This window comes from Cololabis saira, chromosome 21, assembly GCF_033807715.1.
Source record: "Cololabis saira isolate AMF1-May2022 chromosome 21, fColSai1.1, whole genome shotgun sequence".
NCBI classification, from domain to species: domain Eukaryota; kingdom Metazoa; phylum Chordata; class Actinopteri; order Beloniformes; family Belonidae; genus Cololabis; species Cololabis saira.
Window position 1 is genome coordinate 25359518 of NC_084607.1, and position 13031 is coordinate 25372548.

A 13031-nucleotide genomic window follows, 5' to 3' on the forward strand; every position below is an offset into this window, starting at 1 on the left:
AATTAGTCTGATGAAGTCACAATTGACACTGTGCATGACAAAGGGGATTTATTGTCCATTGATAGAACAGAGTAAAATATTTAATACTTTAAGAGCACATACAAGTATATAATATGTATATAGTGCCATCTATGCCATACAACAAGAAACGCAAAACAGCAACTTGTTTTATTACAATATGTAATAAAATAATTTGATTTGTCATATTTAAAATTATTCCAAGGATGAATAAATACATAAAAAAGTATAATAACTGTTATTTCAATAATACTTTTTCCTTTGGAGTTTGTGAATGTGTTATACTATAAGTTACATCACCTTTGACCATCGATGAAAAAAGCATTTCATTTTTATTTTCAAGAGATACATCTGTATCTCTACAGCTGTAGAAAGCTGCATCATTAAATTTAGGATTTTATCCATCTAAAATCTAATAGTAAATGCTTTTGGTTTTCTGGCATATATGTACACAGTAAAAGCAAATAAACTTTAACATTTAAATGCTGGTGTACATTCCCAGTCATTGCAATCACTGTAATCCTAAATGCTTAAATAGCTTTCTATCCTTAAAAGGCAATTACAACATTTTTATACCTTCTTACAACCTGAACTGTATATTTTGCTAATGATTTTTTTTTTGGATTTACAGATTGTGAATAACCAATTAAAGAAACAGCTATTTAAAATTACAGATGATAGCATTTGTGCATGGATTGCACTATTATTTCAGGGTAACTGCAAAGGGGAACAAGAGTTTGTTCAAAATCCAATTTTGGAGATAGAATTAAAAAGTAGTCAGTCAAATTAAGATTAAAGTCTTCAGTAATTCAATTCAGACATTTTTATACTATAATCAGATAAAATCAATTGATTTCTTTTGTCTTGGTTATTTCATTAACAGGGTTGTTTCCTGTTGCCATGAGATTATCATTTTTCCTAAAAGTGTGTTGTCTTTGCGCTTGCATGGTATACGCCCATGCTCTGTCCACACCGTGTCCCTCAATCCTGCAGGGTTGCCAATCTGGGAGGGGAAAACGACCAGCTATCACTAAAGCATCATCAGGAAGCTCAGCGTGCAACTTGTCCTGTAATAATGAAAGCTATAAACACAAGAGAACAAGAAGTTACAGCAACACAAGCCATAATAATGCAGCTATTCTATGGGTGTCTTGACATAATGACAATCATGATATTAATAAAATGAATTATTATTCTGTTCATAGCACACATATAGCTCCAAATGATCCTCTTCAGGAGGCTTGCAGGTTGTCCAGATGTGACTCTGCAAACATAAGTCATGTTCTGATGTTCTTTTCAAAGCAAGGTGGTGTCCTTTTGGCAGCAACTTCAAATAAACTTTATTTGAACAGCCTTTTCCCAAATTGTTCTTAAATGAATTGTAGAGTTGCACATCTTACTTCATTTTCATTGCCAACTTTTTTTTTTTTAGATGATTGTAATGTTGCAATGCATGCAATGTAATGTTGGGATATCCAATCCTAAGAGGACTGGAAATTGTCCTTGATATTTATCTGTTATACATAAAGTTTCTCATTATAGAATGATTTATTCCAATTGTATGGAAATTACTTGGATAAAAGGGTTGCGACAATTCCTTTCTAAGATAGGTGTTCATGTCTGTCCTTCCTGACAATGTGTTCATAAACTCCACAAATGGTGAAGACCAAACTGCCACATTTCTACTTTTATAAAAGTGCCCCACTATCCTGAGGAATAAATTAATCATACTGTTGTTTACAGTGACAATGGGACAAAATTAAAACTTGCATCCCACTTTGCCTGGCATCATCAATGTCCTGATGCCTATTAATTGTCGTGAAAGGGAATGCTAAAATTCTAAAGTAGTAAAAGTTTAATTGGCCCAACTTTGGTTGCGGTTTTTGTGGGCCTGAAATGCAAAAGTTGATCTATATTAACTAGTTAAATAAGGTTGATTTTACAAAATATTTACGGTTTTGTCTTTTTCAAATTTGCATTTTTTATATTATCCCAACTTGTTTGGCTTTGCATAGTTGTAATTCTTATGTAAGCGCCACGTATGTATCCAGTTCTTAAACTATTCTGAAGCAGTAGTTTTTATTACGCAAATCATGTCAATGTATTATGTTATTTCATATGCCTTTTACCTGAGGTAGTATTGATTTCAACATGTAGTGAGGACCATATTAACTTTTTATGCGTTGGAATGAAAAACTTTAGACTTCAAGAGAGTGGAATTTTTTCAGAGTTGTAAATGTTAATCATATTACTCACCACACTGGGAGCCAAGAACACTGTCACGTTCTTGCATTTTGACAAATCTACCTGTGATGAGATAAAAAGTACAATGTAAATAGACCAAAGGCCTTAAAGTTGAGCATTTCTGCTACAGCCGATTTAAATATGAAATAAGATGCATTTTACACATTCAAAAGACTTCACTGAGATATTTTGTTAGAAAAGTATTTACTCCTCAGTTATGCTACTTGAGTGGAAGCAAAGACCTCTGTTGAAGTGCGAGAAAGAATTTGCAGTGGGGCACCAGTCAAAAGATTGTACACAAATGCCAATTTCTTAGTTTTAAAACTTTTGTCTTACAAACATAGGATACAAAATGTTTTGGTCTTCTTGTGCAATTTTCGTTTTAATAATCTTCTTTTAGTATTTTTTACATTTTTATTCCTTCGTGCTTTCATAGTTATTTTTATGGCTTAATTGTGCTGTAAGTTCAGAAGTAAAATCTTCAGTCCTTTCAAGTTACACTTTTTGCACTGGAAAGCCCTTCGCGCTGCACTTGAACCTGACTACTGCTACATAAATAAGACCACTAGCAAGAATACAGACAATCAGAAAGGAAGGGATACTAAAAAGTAAACATTTGCAAATGTCCAAATATGTCAATGTTGGTTCAGTTCACACCTGTTTTTGTATTAACAATGGCTAATAGTTGGAGTAAAAACTGTGAAAATGTGAATGGTAGTGTCATAATGCTATAACAAAAGTGAGAAAGGTCAAACCTTCCAGAGATCTTCTCGTCGATAAAACACTTTTCCTTGTTGCCCTGATCTCCAGGCATAAAAGCGGGCTAGGCGAATGAGCCAGGGGTTGAGCTCATAACCAACAGCAGGACTGAAACCATGCCGGTGGGCTTCCAAGACCTTTAGGATTAAAAACATCATAATTCAAAACCTCTTAATCAGTGCATGAATTACGATTTCTTGGCCATGTGCGCAATCTTACAATCCGGCCATCTCCAGATCCCAGATCCATAAGGCTTCCCTTCCGACCTCTCAGCAATGTCATCACATTATTTACTTGGGCTTTGCTGGCAGGAATGTAGGGGACCTGGAAGAGGTTTGAAAGAGTTGATAAGAAAAGGGGTGATGTTTGTCAAGCCTTTTAGATGTACACAAAAACCTGCACAGAATACTGAAGGTTGTAGATCGTACCTGAAGCCTCAAAGGGACTTTTCTGAAGCCTGGCTGAAGGATTCCCACCCACATAGCATATACAGCCAGGCCAGTACCAGCAGTGATCTGAGCAACACCCCAAACTCCAAGCTGCCTGGATTTTAGATCAGCTAAGGCCTCGTCTGATGTGTCGTCCTCCATTAGATCTGTTGTGTGGAGTTTAAAATTAAATGAAAAAAAAAAGTGTACACACACACACACACACACACACACACACACACACACACACACACACACACACACACACACACACACACACACACACACACACACACACACACACACACACACACACACACACACACACACACACACACACACACACACACACACACACACACACACACGACTGTCTCAGAAAATTTGAATATTGTGATAAAGTTCTTTATTTTCTGTAATGCAATTAAAAAAAACAAAAATGTCATACATTCTGTATTCATTACAAATCAACTGAAATATTGCAAGCCTTTTATTATTTTAATATTGCTGATTATGGCTTACATTTTAAGATTAAGATTCCCAGAATTGAGTTTTCTTAAACTGTAAGCCATGATCAGCAATATTAAAATAATAAAAGGCTTGCAATAATTCAATTGATTTGTAATGAATCAAGAATGGATGACATTTTTGTTTTTGTACTTGCATTAAAGAAAATCTCAATATTCAAATTTTCTGAGACAGTCCTGTATATATACACACATATATACAATTGAATTTAAATGAATGTATCGTTAGATTCAAATTACTACTTCACTTAGGCTCTAAATGCACGCTAATTTATGTTTTTATTTTTACAATTAAAATGACAGAAATACCTCTGTAGGCAGTTTGGCGACTCACATTCACGGGGCTCTTACTTTACAGTGTTACGTTACCGTAACCTTGATTGCCTAAAAATAAGTATTTACATATTACCTGGAAAATTCCTTAATTTGAACTAAGTCAATAAAAAAAGAAAAAGTTGAAGCCCCCGTTGACCTGCCAGCAGCACAGCCAGCGGAAATATTAGAGTGTGGGACCTGTCCGTCTGCCAAATGTGCTGTACATCTAAATACTGACAAAGGTTCCGGATCAAGTGCGAACCCGCGCGGCGGGAGAGGATGGGAAGAGAAAAGAACAAGATTTAGCTGTAGGATCCACTAGTTGGTGCTGACCTACTGTACCTAGGATTCAAACCAACAACCTTCTTGTAGCATCAGTGAGAATGACTCCACTTCCTACGGTGCAGGGAGGGTTTGAACCAGAGTGGTCAACATGCAAACCTTCTGGAGGACGGTGCTCTGTCACTATTTGATCCCTGTATTTTTTGGTGCTGTGCTTAACTAATATAAGTTAATTCCTCTGTATGACAAAACTTTTATTTTAAATTGAACAAATATAAAAACATGTTAACATTCCTCTCAAAACATCATTTGTACACAACGTTTAAACAACTTCATAGAAAATGTTTTAGAAAATACGGTGTCAATTGTATTAAAGTAGAAAAGAAGAAATTAGATTGCAGTATCCACATCCAATTTTACTGGACACAAAGTGAAAGCGAAATCGTCCCTGTTAGTCACTGTCTGCATCATCGCTGATAATGCCATGCAGATTGTTCCAATCTGAAATTTTTTTGCGTCCTCTGTGCGTATTGCCTTCATCTTCACTTTCAGAGCCAGAATTCAAAGTCCGCTGATAAGCAGAGGATGGAGGGTCCTGTTGTTTGTTCCAACCTGCAGCTGCTCCACGCTTAGGTCGACCTGAAAGGGATTCACATCAGCTAGAGTCACTAATGAACAGTTTCTCCTGATGGAGATGAAACGATGACACCACAAAAACAAACCCTGTTGTACTCGGGGAATGTGGCTGTTAGCCATACAATACACAATTTCATAAACCAGCAAAACAAACTCTAAAAAAATGTAATCATAAAATGATTGCTTTTATTAGAAATATTACAGCTATCCTATGAAGCCGATTTCACTTACACTGCACATCTGCACTACATTACCAATTTTAGTACAAAAATCGATTAAGATGCTCTTGTAAAAGAACACATTAATTCACATCTACTAATAAAAAATTAAAATTAAATAACAGACTTAAAAAGCTTATACCTTGTGTGGTGATGATGTTTCCAACATCAAGATCAGCCAGTTCCTGAGCTTCTTCTCTCTTCGTTTTGATTTTTTTACATTTCTCAATAGATGGCAGGCCTACATTTAAAAATAAACACCAGAACAAAGGTTTATCTGACAACAACAATAAATACATAAATTACTTTATAAAAATGACTAATTTGATCAACTAATGAAAGGATTTTATCTGGGCTGAAATTCAAGATCAAAGTCTAATTGCAGCAGGTTCATGTCTGTACAACTTTAACATGTTGAAAATAAGTTCACCTTTTTAACAACACTGTAGCATAGCCTTAATAGTAATAATGTTTTCAGTTAGTTTTACTCCACTTTTAAGCAACTAAATAGAAATCAGGTTTTAGGAATGGTAAACAAAGGCTGAAGTGAGAAGTAATTCCTACTGACCTTTGACACCAAGATCTTCCAGCTCCTTCTTTAGAATAGCGACTTCAGATTTAATGGTACGGCAGTCTCCCAGCAGCTTCTTATAGTTTCTTTTCGCACCACACAGGGCAATGTAGCGTTTGAGTCTAACAACTGATTTGTGATCACCCTGCAGGATGAAGAAAACAGGTAAATTGTGAGGAGAGGATACAATGTGTAAGGATGGTCTCCTTTGTCTAATTGGCTCTAATTTGGCTCCTTTTCTCTGTTCTCCTGACTGAGACCTGCAATTCAACCTCTGAAAAAAACAAACAAAACTGTTAGATGCATAAATTCCTTCTTGATGTTACTTTTCTCTCAGTAATTGTCCGCTATATTATACGCCATTCTCTTTGAAGTGAGATTGTGTGAAGTACTTCTGACTCGATAAACTACTGGTTCTCCAGACGGAGCTCTGTGATCTATTTTTTTCAAAATAAAATCCAAAATCCGAATTTGTGACACAAGTAGTGCAGTGTTTCTCCAATAAACGTAACTCTCTATATCTTGCTTCAAAACAATGAAAAAGAAAATTTCAATGTTGAAGAAGATGGACGGAAACATCTTTAGTCTCTGACAAATTTTTGCGATTTCTGCTACTGCTGTTCAGAGCAATAGTCAGAGGATGAAGGCAGCAGATCATTCAGAGGCAAAGCCCCATGATGATAAAAGTAGTGTCATCGCATAATTACATCGTATTAATGAAGCCAAAAACGGCTGGAAACTAGATTTCGATGAGTTCAGATTGACAGGCTAGGTCACATGCAGCGCTGACAGGAATGTAGAAATGCATAAAAAGCATTTCCGTTACACTTTTGTGGTAAACTGGATTATCACTACGCTTAACAAAACCACCTTGTAAAAGTGTAAAAAGGTCTTTGTGATATTTGGGAGTTTAAAAAAAAAAAAAATCCTTTTTTGATATTTGGGTTTTGCACAAATATAGGGGTAATTGAAATGCAAGTATTGTCTTGGTTAGGTGCATATTTACTCAAAAAATTTTTTATAATAAAACGTTATCCATAAAAACATTTCAGTTGCCCATTTGCAATATATGAAAATACAGAAACTGATCTAGTTTTTATTATCTTATAAGCTTCTTATGATGGCATCAGCTCTACACTTCAAACATCATTGACTTCTCAAAACATTTCAAGCTGGATTCTTCTGCTTCGGTTTTGATGAGCTCACCTTCTGCTCTCTGGCAGCAGCATCTCTTTTTCCTGTTTTCCTCTTATTTTTCTTTTTGCTTTGTGGTGCGTGTTCTCCATCGCTGTCTTTCTTTTCCTCCGAAGAAGATGAATCCGAATCATTATTTCTCCTTTCCTCTGAGGCTTTGTTTCCTGTGTGACAACAGCAGGTATAAAATGCTTTTATCAAACACGACTGAAATGATTAAAATACACAGTATAGTATTAATTTGCTTAGTTACCTTTTTCACTGTCAGATGAGTCACTGTTATTCGTGTTGTCATTCTTTACTGACTTGTCTTCATCACTCTCATTGCTTTCTCCTTCTGGTGCTTTCTTTTCTTTGCTTGCTTTACCAATTTGTGTCTTTGTAGCAGGTACTTTCTTTTTCATAATTTTCTTTGGACTGTCGTCGTTACTCTCATCCTCTTCTTCTGATTTGTTAGTTTCCTCATCTGTAGACTTGTCTTCATCACTCTCATTGCTTTCCCCTTCTGGTGCTTTCTTTTTTTTGCTTGCTTTACTGATTTGTTTCTTCTTGATCTTTGTAGCAGGTACTTTCTTTTTCATAATTTTCTTTGGACTGTCGTCGTTACTCTCGTCCTCTTCTTCTGATTTGTTAGTTTCCTCATCTGTAGACTTGTCTTCATCACTCTCATTGCTTTCCCCTTCTGGTGCCTTTTTTTTGCTTGCTTTACCGGTTTGTTTCTTCTTGTTCTTTGTAGCAGGTACTTTCTTTTTCATAATTTTCTTTAGACTGTCGTCGTTACTCTCATCCTCTTCTTCTGATTTGTTAGTTTCCTCATCTGTAGACTTGTCTTCTTCACTCTCATTGCTTTCCCCTTCTGGTGCTTTCTTTTTTTTGCTTGCTTTACCGATTTGTTTCTTCTTGTTCTTTGTAGCAGGTACTTTCTTTTTCATAATTTTCTTTGGACAGTCGTCGTTACTCTCATCCTCTTCTTCTGATTTGTGAGTTTCCTTATCTGTAGACTTGTCTTCATCACTCTCATTGTTTTCCCCTTCTGGTGCCTTGTCTTTGCTTGCTTTACCGGTTTGTGTCTTTGTAGCAGGTACTTTCTTTTTCAGAATTTGCTTTGGACTGTCGTCGTTACTCTCATCCTCTTCTTTTCCTGATTTGTTAGTTTCCTCATCTGTGGAGTCCTCTTTTATAACCTGCTTATTACGGTTTCCATTTGTCTTTTGTTCAGATTTTTTCAGTTCTCGCTTTGCACCATTAGATTGAGAATCAATCTGTTCTTCATCTTCATGCTCCATTTCACACTCCTCTTTCTCCTCCGATTCTGTAAAAAAAAAACAGAAAAAGAAAATGAACGTTTAATGAAGAAGTAACATTACTGAGACAAACACTGGGGGGGGGTTACTTTAGGTTTACTTAAAGTAACACACTTAAACCAAAACACTGGACCAAACATAATTATGCATCTTCAGGACTTCTATCACTAAGAAATGACAGAATTAACTGTTTATTCAGTTGCTGAAATTCAGTCTTGGTGATAGTGATGATCAGATGCTGTATGGATAAGTTCCTGCTCAATTTGCAATGACCAGTGACCGACAACTCAGGCTCTGAGAAAATAAATTGTACCTTGGGAAAGAGATCCTTGATCTCAATGGGCTACTACCTGGTTAAATAAAATAAATGCATCCATATGCACACCAACCCAACGACACACAGTGGTGTGCAAGTATGGCTTTACGTTGATAAGAGTCGACACAGTTCAGTTTTTTTTTTGTTTTTACTTTGAAGACACACAAATTATTCAGGTGAGACTTTTCAAAAATGAACAATAAAAAAATGACAACTACGAGTTATGAAAATCATTACTTTTAGCTCTAATCCTACTGTTAATGCTGGTTTTGGACATTTTTGCATCGAGTAACATCATACAAGAATATGCCTATTAATGAAAGTAGGTAAATCTAAAATCCATGGTTATAACGTACCTGATGATGAGCTTGAAATTTTAGATCGGGATTTTTTTGTTCTGGATTCATTTTCACTTTCAACTTCTTCTTGTTCCCTCTTCCTTTTGGTTTGAGGTTTCTTGGTCTCAAACTCACTTTCATTCTCGTCATTTTCCTAGTAAGAATAATAATGTTAACACTGCAAAGTACAGTAATATGTCAATCACACAAAATATAATATATTATAACAACAACAACAATAATTATTATTATTATTCTTAAATGCCCAAAAGTCATGGGGAGAAAATCAAATCACTCTGTCCTTATAGCGAGAGTTTCTGGGTGGGCTTAACACGATGACGACAGAGCAGCGATGTTGTAATCTGGATGCAAACAGTGTATATGTCTGCAGCTGTGGATTAATGGCCATTTGAATTAGCTTTGGCATTGAAAGTTAAAGATACTGTCTTTTTCTTTGAAAATTGAACAGAAGATGATGCTCAAATCTTTCCATTGCAATGTAGATCTATATGCTGTTTTGCCGACAGGCTGTGGCAAAAATCAGTACTCGTCAGGCACATGAGCCCTGTGATTCCTCCTAAAATTGTGACCACTAAGCTATGATAGAACTACAAAATACAATCTTTCTAAAACGTCAGCACAATGCTAAAGTGGACAAAACTGCAGACAATGGCTCATTTGACACCAAAATTGACAGGTGCTGCATTAAAGCAATACAGAAAACTTGTTATTTTGGTGTTGGCTGGCATAGAGCTTGTAGTTAGCTAGCAACAAACCATCATTGTGTGGCACAAGTGTTTGAAACTAATTGGTTTCAGAGCTAGCCGTATGGATACAGCACTTGGTATTAATGAGGCATTAGGCCCTAGCCAGGTAAATTAAAGTCAGCCATTTTTAAAATGTGCATCTGCACCAACTGCATGATACTACTGGGACCATTCAACAATACCCCATCCAGGTCAATCACATGTGGCTACTTTCCTTCAGGGTCAACAACTAAATCAGATTTCAGCAGCATCACAAACTGCTGCACCCCGTACAGAAAATAACTTTTTAGTGTTATAAGATCTGACCATAGCATTAACTTGTCACCACAAGAGACGTATTTTGATTTTTCACTTTTGTTTTGACACATACACACCAACATTTTTTTACATTGCAAACTATCCTTTTATTCATTAAGATGATAAAGTTCTCAAAAAAATATTGTTCATCATCAAATACATTTGCTCTGATATATGCTTTAAAAATTACAGAAAAATCTAAGATTAAATAAAAAATGTATCAAATACCTGCATTTTTATTACTTCCTCTTGGACCACCTGTTTCATGTATTTTTTCACTGCAGGACTTAATGACTCACATCTCTGCCCAACCAGGTATCGTCTTTTCAAAATTCCCAGCGTCAGTTTGCTGAAATAAAACAGTGGAATGAAAACATCAGTGAGGGTGAAGGAAACAACAATTCATAAATGTCAGCACACTGCAAAGTACATCCAAAAAATATACAATCAAGTGTATAAAGACTGTACTTCTCATGAAGACAGATTTTTGTATAACATGAAATTAATGAGTAAAGATATATAAGCAGAGAAAACAAAGCAAGAAAAGCACTCAAAAGTATGAAATGTGGAGTTCAGGAACATTTGGAAATCTGATAACCTTTCACTGGGCCTGAAAGTTCATTACATTAATAAAGTTCACAACTTTATCATTTGACTAAAGCGTTACAAAATGTCATAATGCTTTAGTCATAAATAAAATAAAAGAGAATTTGCAAGAACAAAAGAAAGTCTCTATTTAAATGCAAACTGAATACAGGGAGTATTTATTGTTACTTTCCGCCAGTGAATCAGAACATTTCTAAAAATCAACATAATTCTTCTTACTTATTGAAGCTGGGAAGTTTTTCCCTCTCCAGTTAATTGCAAATACTGAAGTTGCTTTCAATATCAACTCAAATATTGTTTAAACGTAAATCCTCTATCAAGACTGTTACCTTTACTACTACTGTCATTTAGCAGACGCTTTTATCCAAAGCGACTTACATTTGAAAGAAACAACACAAGCAACACATGTACTGTATGTATTTACTTGTACACACACACACACACACACACACACACACACACACACACACACACACACACACACACACACACACACACACACACACACACACACAGTTATCTTGATCGATACTACAGTCTGTCGTGGTTGATTAGTTTCTGCCTGAGACGCCCGACAACTGTTTTGTACACGGTTTCAAACCGAACCGGGATTTGACTGGAAAGGCAAGTTTATTTATAGAGCACAATTCAACACAAGGCAATTCAAAGTGCTTTACATCAACATTAAAAGCGGCAAGACATAATTAGACAGTAAATAACAAATAAAATGAAATAAAATTATGAGAAAAGAAGGTAAAATAATAAAAAGCATAAGCAAAATAAGGGCAGTAGAGTACAGCAGGTAAGTATTTAATTTAGGAGTACGCTTCAGTAAACAGTCCTGGTTCCCGTCATGCACCGTGTATACCGTGGTGTATACACAGAGCAGGCGTGGAGGAAAGGGTTTGCTGTGCGTTTGCTTTTAAACCCCGTACAAGCATCTTAAAACGAAGAGTTTCACTGTACCTTAGGTCTTGCTCATTTCGAAGTTCATGAAGCACAAACTTGCGAATGCTCCTCTGCTCTTTTTCTGTCATCCTAGCAGCTCGATGGCGCCAACTGGTTTGACGTACGGCGGAGGAAGTGACGTCACACCAGCCGCCACCACAGACTTTTTTTTTTTTTTTTTTTGGGGCAGAAATGCATCTCTGGTTACATCTGGTTAATATAATACATCCGTGGGTTACATCCATCCATCTCTCTGGTTACATCCATTACTCGAGTTGTAAAAAAGAATCAGGGGCGGTGGTGGATTTTATCATATGGGGACTACGGTGGCCGACAAGGGCCAAACACACTGCAACGGCCTCGGGATGTAGAGAGACCGAACAGCTGACTGAACCAGTGTTAACATCCATGGTTTAAAGGAGCTGTATGTATGTATGAGCAATAATAAAACAAATCATAAAATGACCCCGATATGTCAACAGACATTTAAAAATCATGTTCATTTCAAATACTTATGTCACTGACAACAGCACTCAAGCCAGGATATTCCAGTTTAAAAAGAGGAGTTGCAGCCCTCAACTGATGTTTATGTTGTCATTTTTTGTTTTGGCCTGAAGCTCCTCCCTCCACCTATCTCCCAATCACCAAGTCAGTATTGTTTCTGAAGCTCCACCCTCCACCTATCTCCCAATCACGAAGTCAGTATTGTTTCGGCATCCGGGTTGCCAGCTCGGCTCTAATTATCGCAGCCATGGCAGCCTACGTTCCTGCTGCATTCTGCAGCCTACCTGGCAACCTCTGGTCGGGGGGAGGAGGGGGAGGGTACACGCCGCTCAACAGTATTTTGAAAGTGACTGCAGTACCAGTTTTGGACATTTCTTACAGACAGCTCCTTTAAACATACGTACGGTAGCGCCCCCTGCAGGTTTGGTAACCGGTTATGAAGCGTTTTTCTTTTGAAGATGGTTTCTTGTTTTATATCGTTTTGTGCTTTGCATCGTTTCTCTATTTGCAGCACGTTTGATGAATTGCTGCATTTGTCTGTTTTTTGCAGCACGTTTTTTCATTTGCACCACTTTCCTCTTTCTGTACCTCGTTTGCTTAAAGGAGTATGAGGCAGGATTTATGAAAAAAAAATTGTATACATTTCAAGTTTTCTAGTAATAATGTCAGATGAAGCGTTCCAAACCCAAAAGAATGAGCCCTCTAGTGTATCTCTCCGTTGCCTTGAACAGGCTGTGTGCTGCAAAATGTGCTGCAATT

General features: G+C 36.6%; 2 protein-coding genes across 5 annotated transcripts; both read right to left on the minus strand.

Moving 5' to 3' along the window:
* Positions 1–33: 33 nt before the first annotated feature.
* antkmt (adenine nucleotide translocase lysine methyltransferase) lies at positions 34–4486 on the minus strand. Of its 4 annotated transcripts, none has more exons than XM_061711739.1 (6): positions 4386–4486; positions 3450–3616; positions 3241–3345; positions 3018–3158; positions 2275–2325; positions 34–1100 (listed from the first exon to the last, which is right to left on the minus strand). In XM_061711739.1, the coding sequence occupies exons 2-6, from the start codon at positions 3609–3611 to the stop codon at positions 864–866; spliced, it is 696 nt and encodes a 231-aa protein (XP_061567723.1). In that variant the 5' UTR covers positions 3612–3616; positions 4386–4486; the 3' UTR covers positions 34–863. The 4 variants fall into 4 exon arrangements, with proteins under 4 accessions (XP_061567723.1, XP_061567721.1, XP_061567720.1 ...); XM_061711737.1 differs by having other exon boundaries at positions 3450–3612; positions 4285–4460; XM_061711736.1 differs by having other exon boundaries at positions 4286–4459.
* Positions 4487–4862: 376 nt separating this feature from the next.
* hirip3 (HIRA interacting protein 3) lies at positions 4863–11895 on the minus strand. The gene is made up of 8 exons (XM_061711735.1): positions 11787–11895; positions 10443–10563; positions 9169–9304; positions 7446–8504; positions 7205–7356; positions 5996–6143; positions 5570–5668; positions 4863–5212 (listed from the first exon to the last, which is right to left on the minus strand). The coding sequence occupies exons 1-8, from the start codon at positions 11855–11857 to the stop codon at positions 5025–5027; spliced, it is 1974 nt and encodes a 657-aa protein (XP_061567719.1). The 5' UTR covers positions 11858–11895; the 3' UTR covers positions 4863–5024.
* Between the last annotated feature and the right edge of the window lie 1136 nt (positions 11896–13031).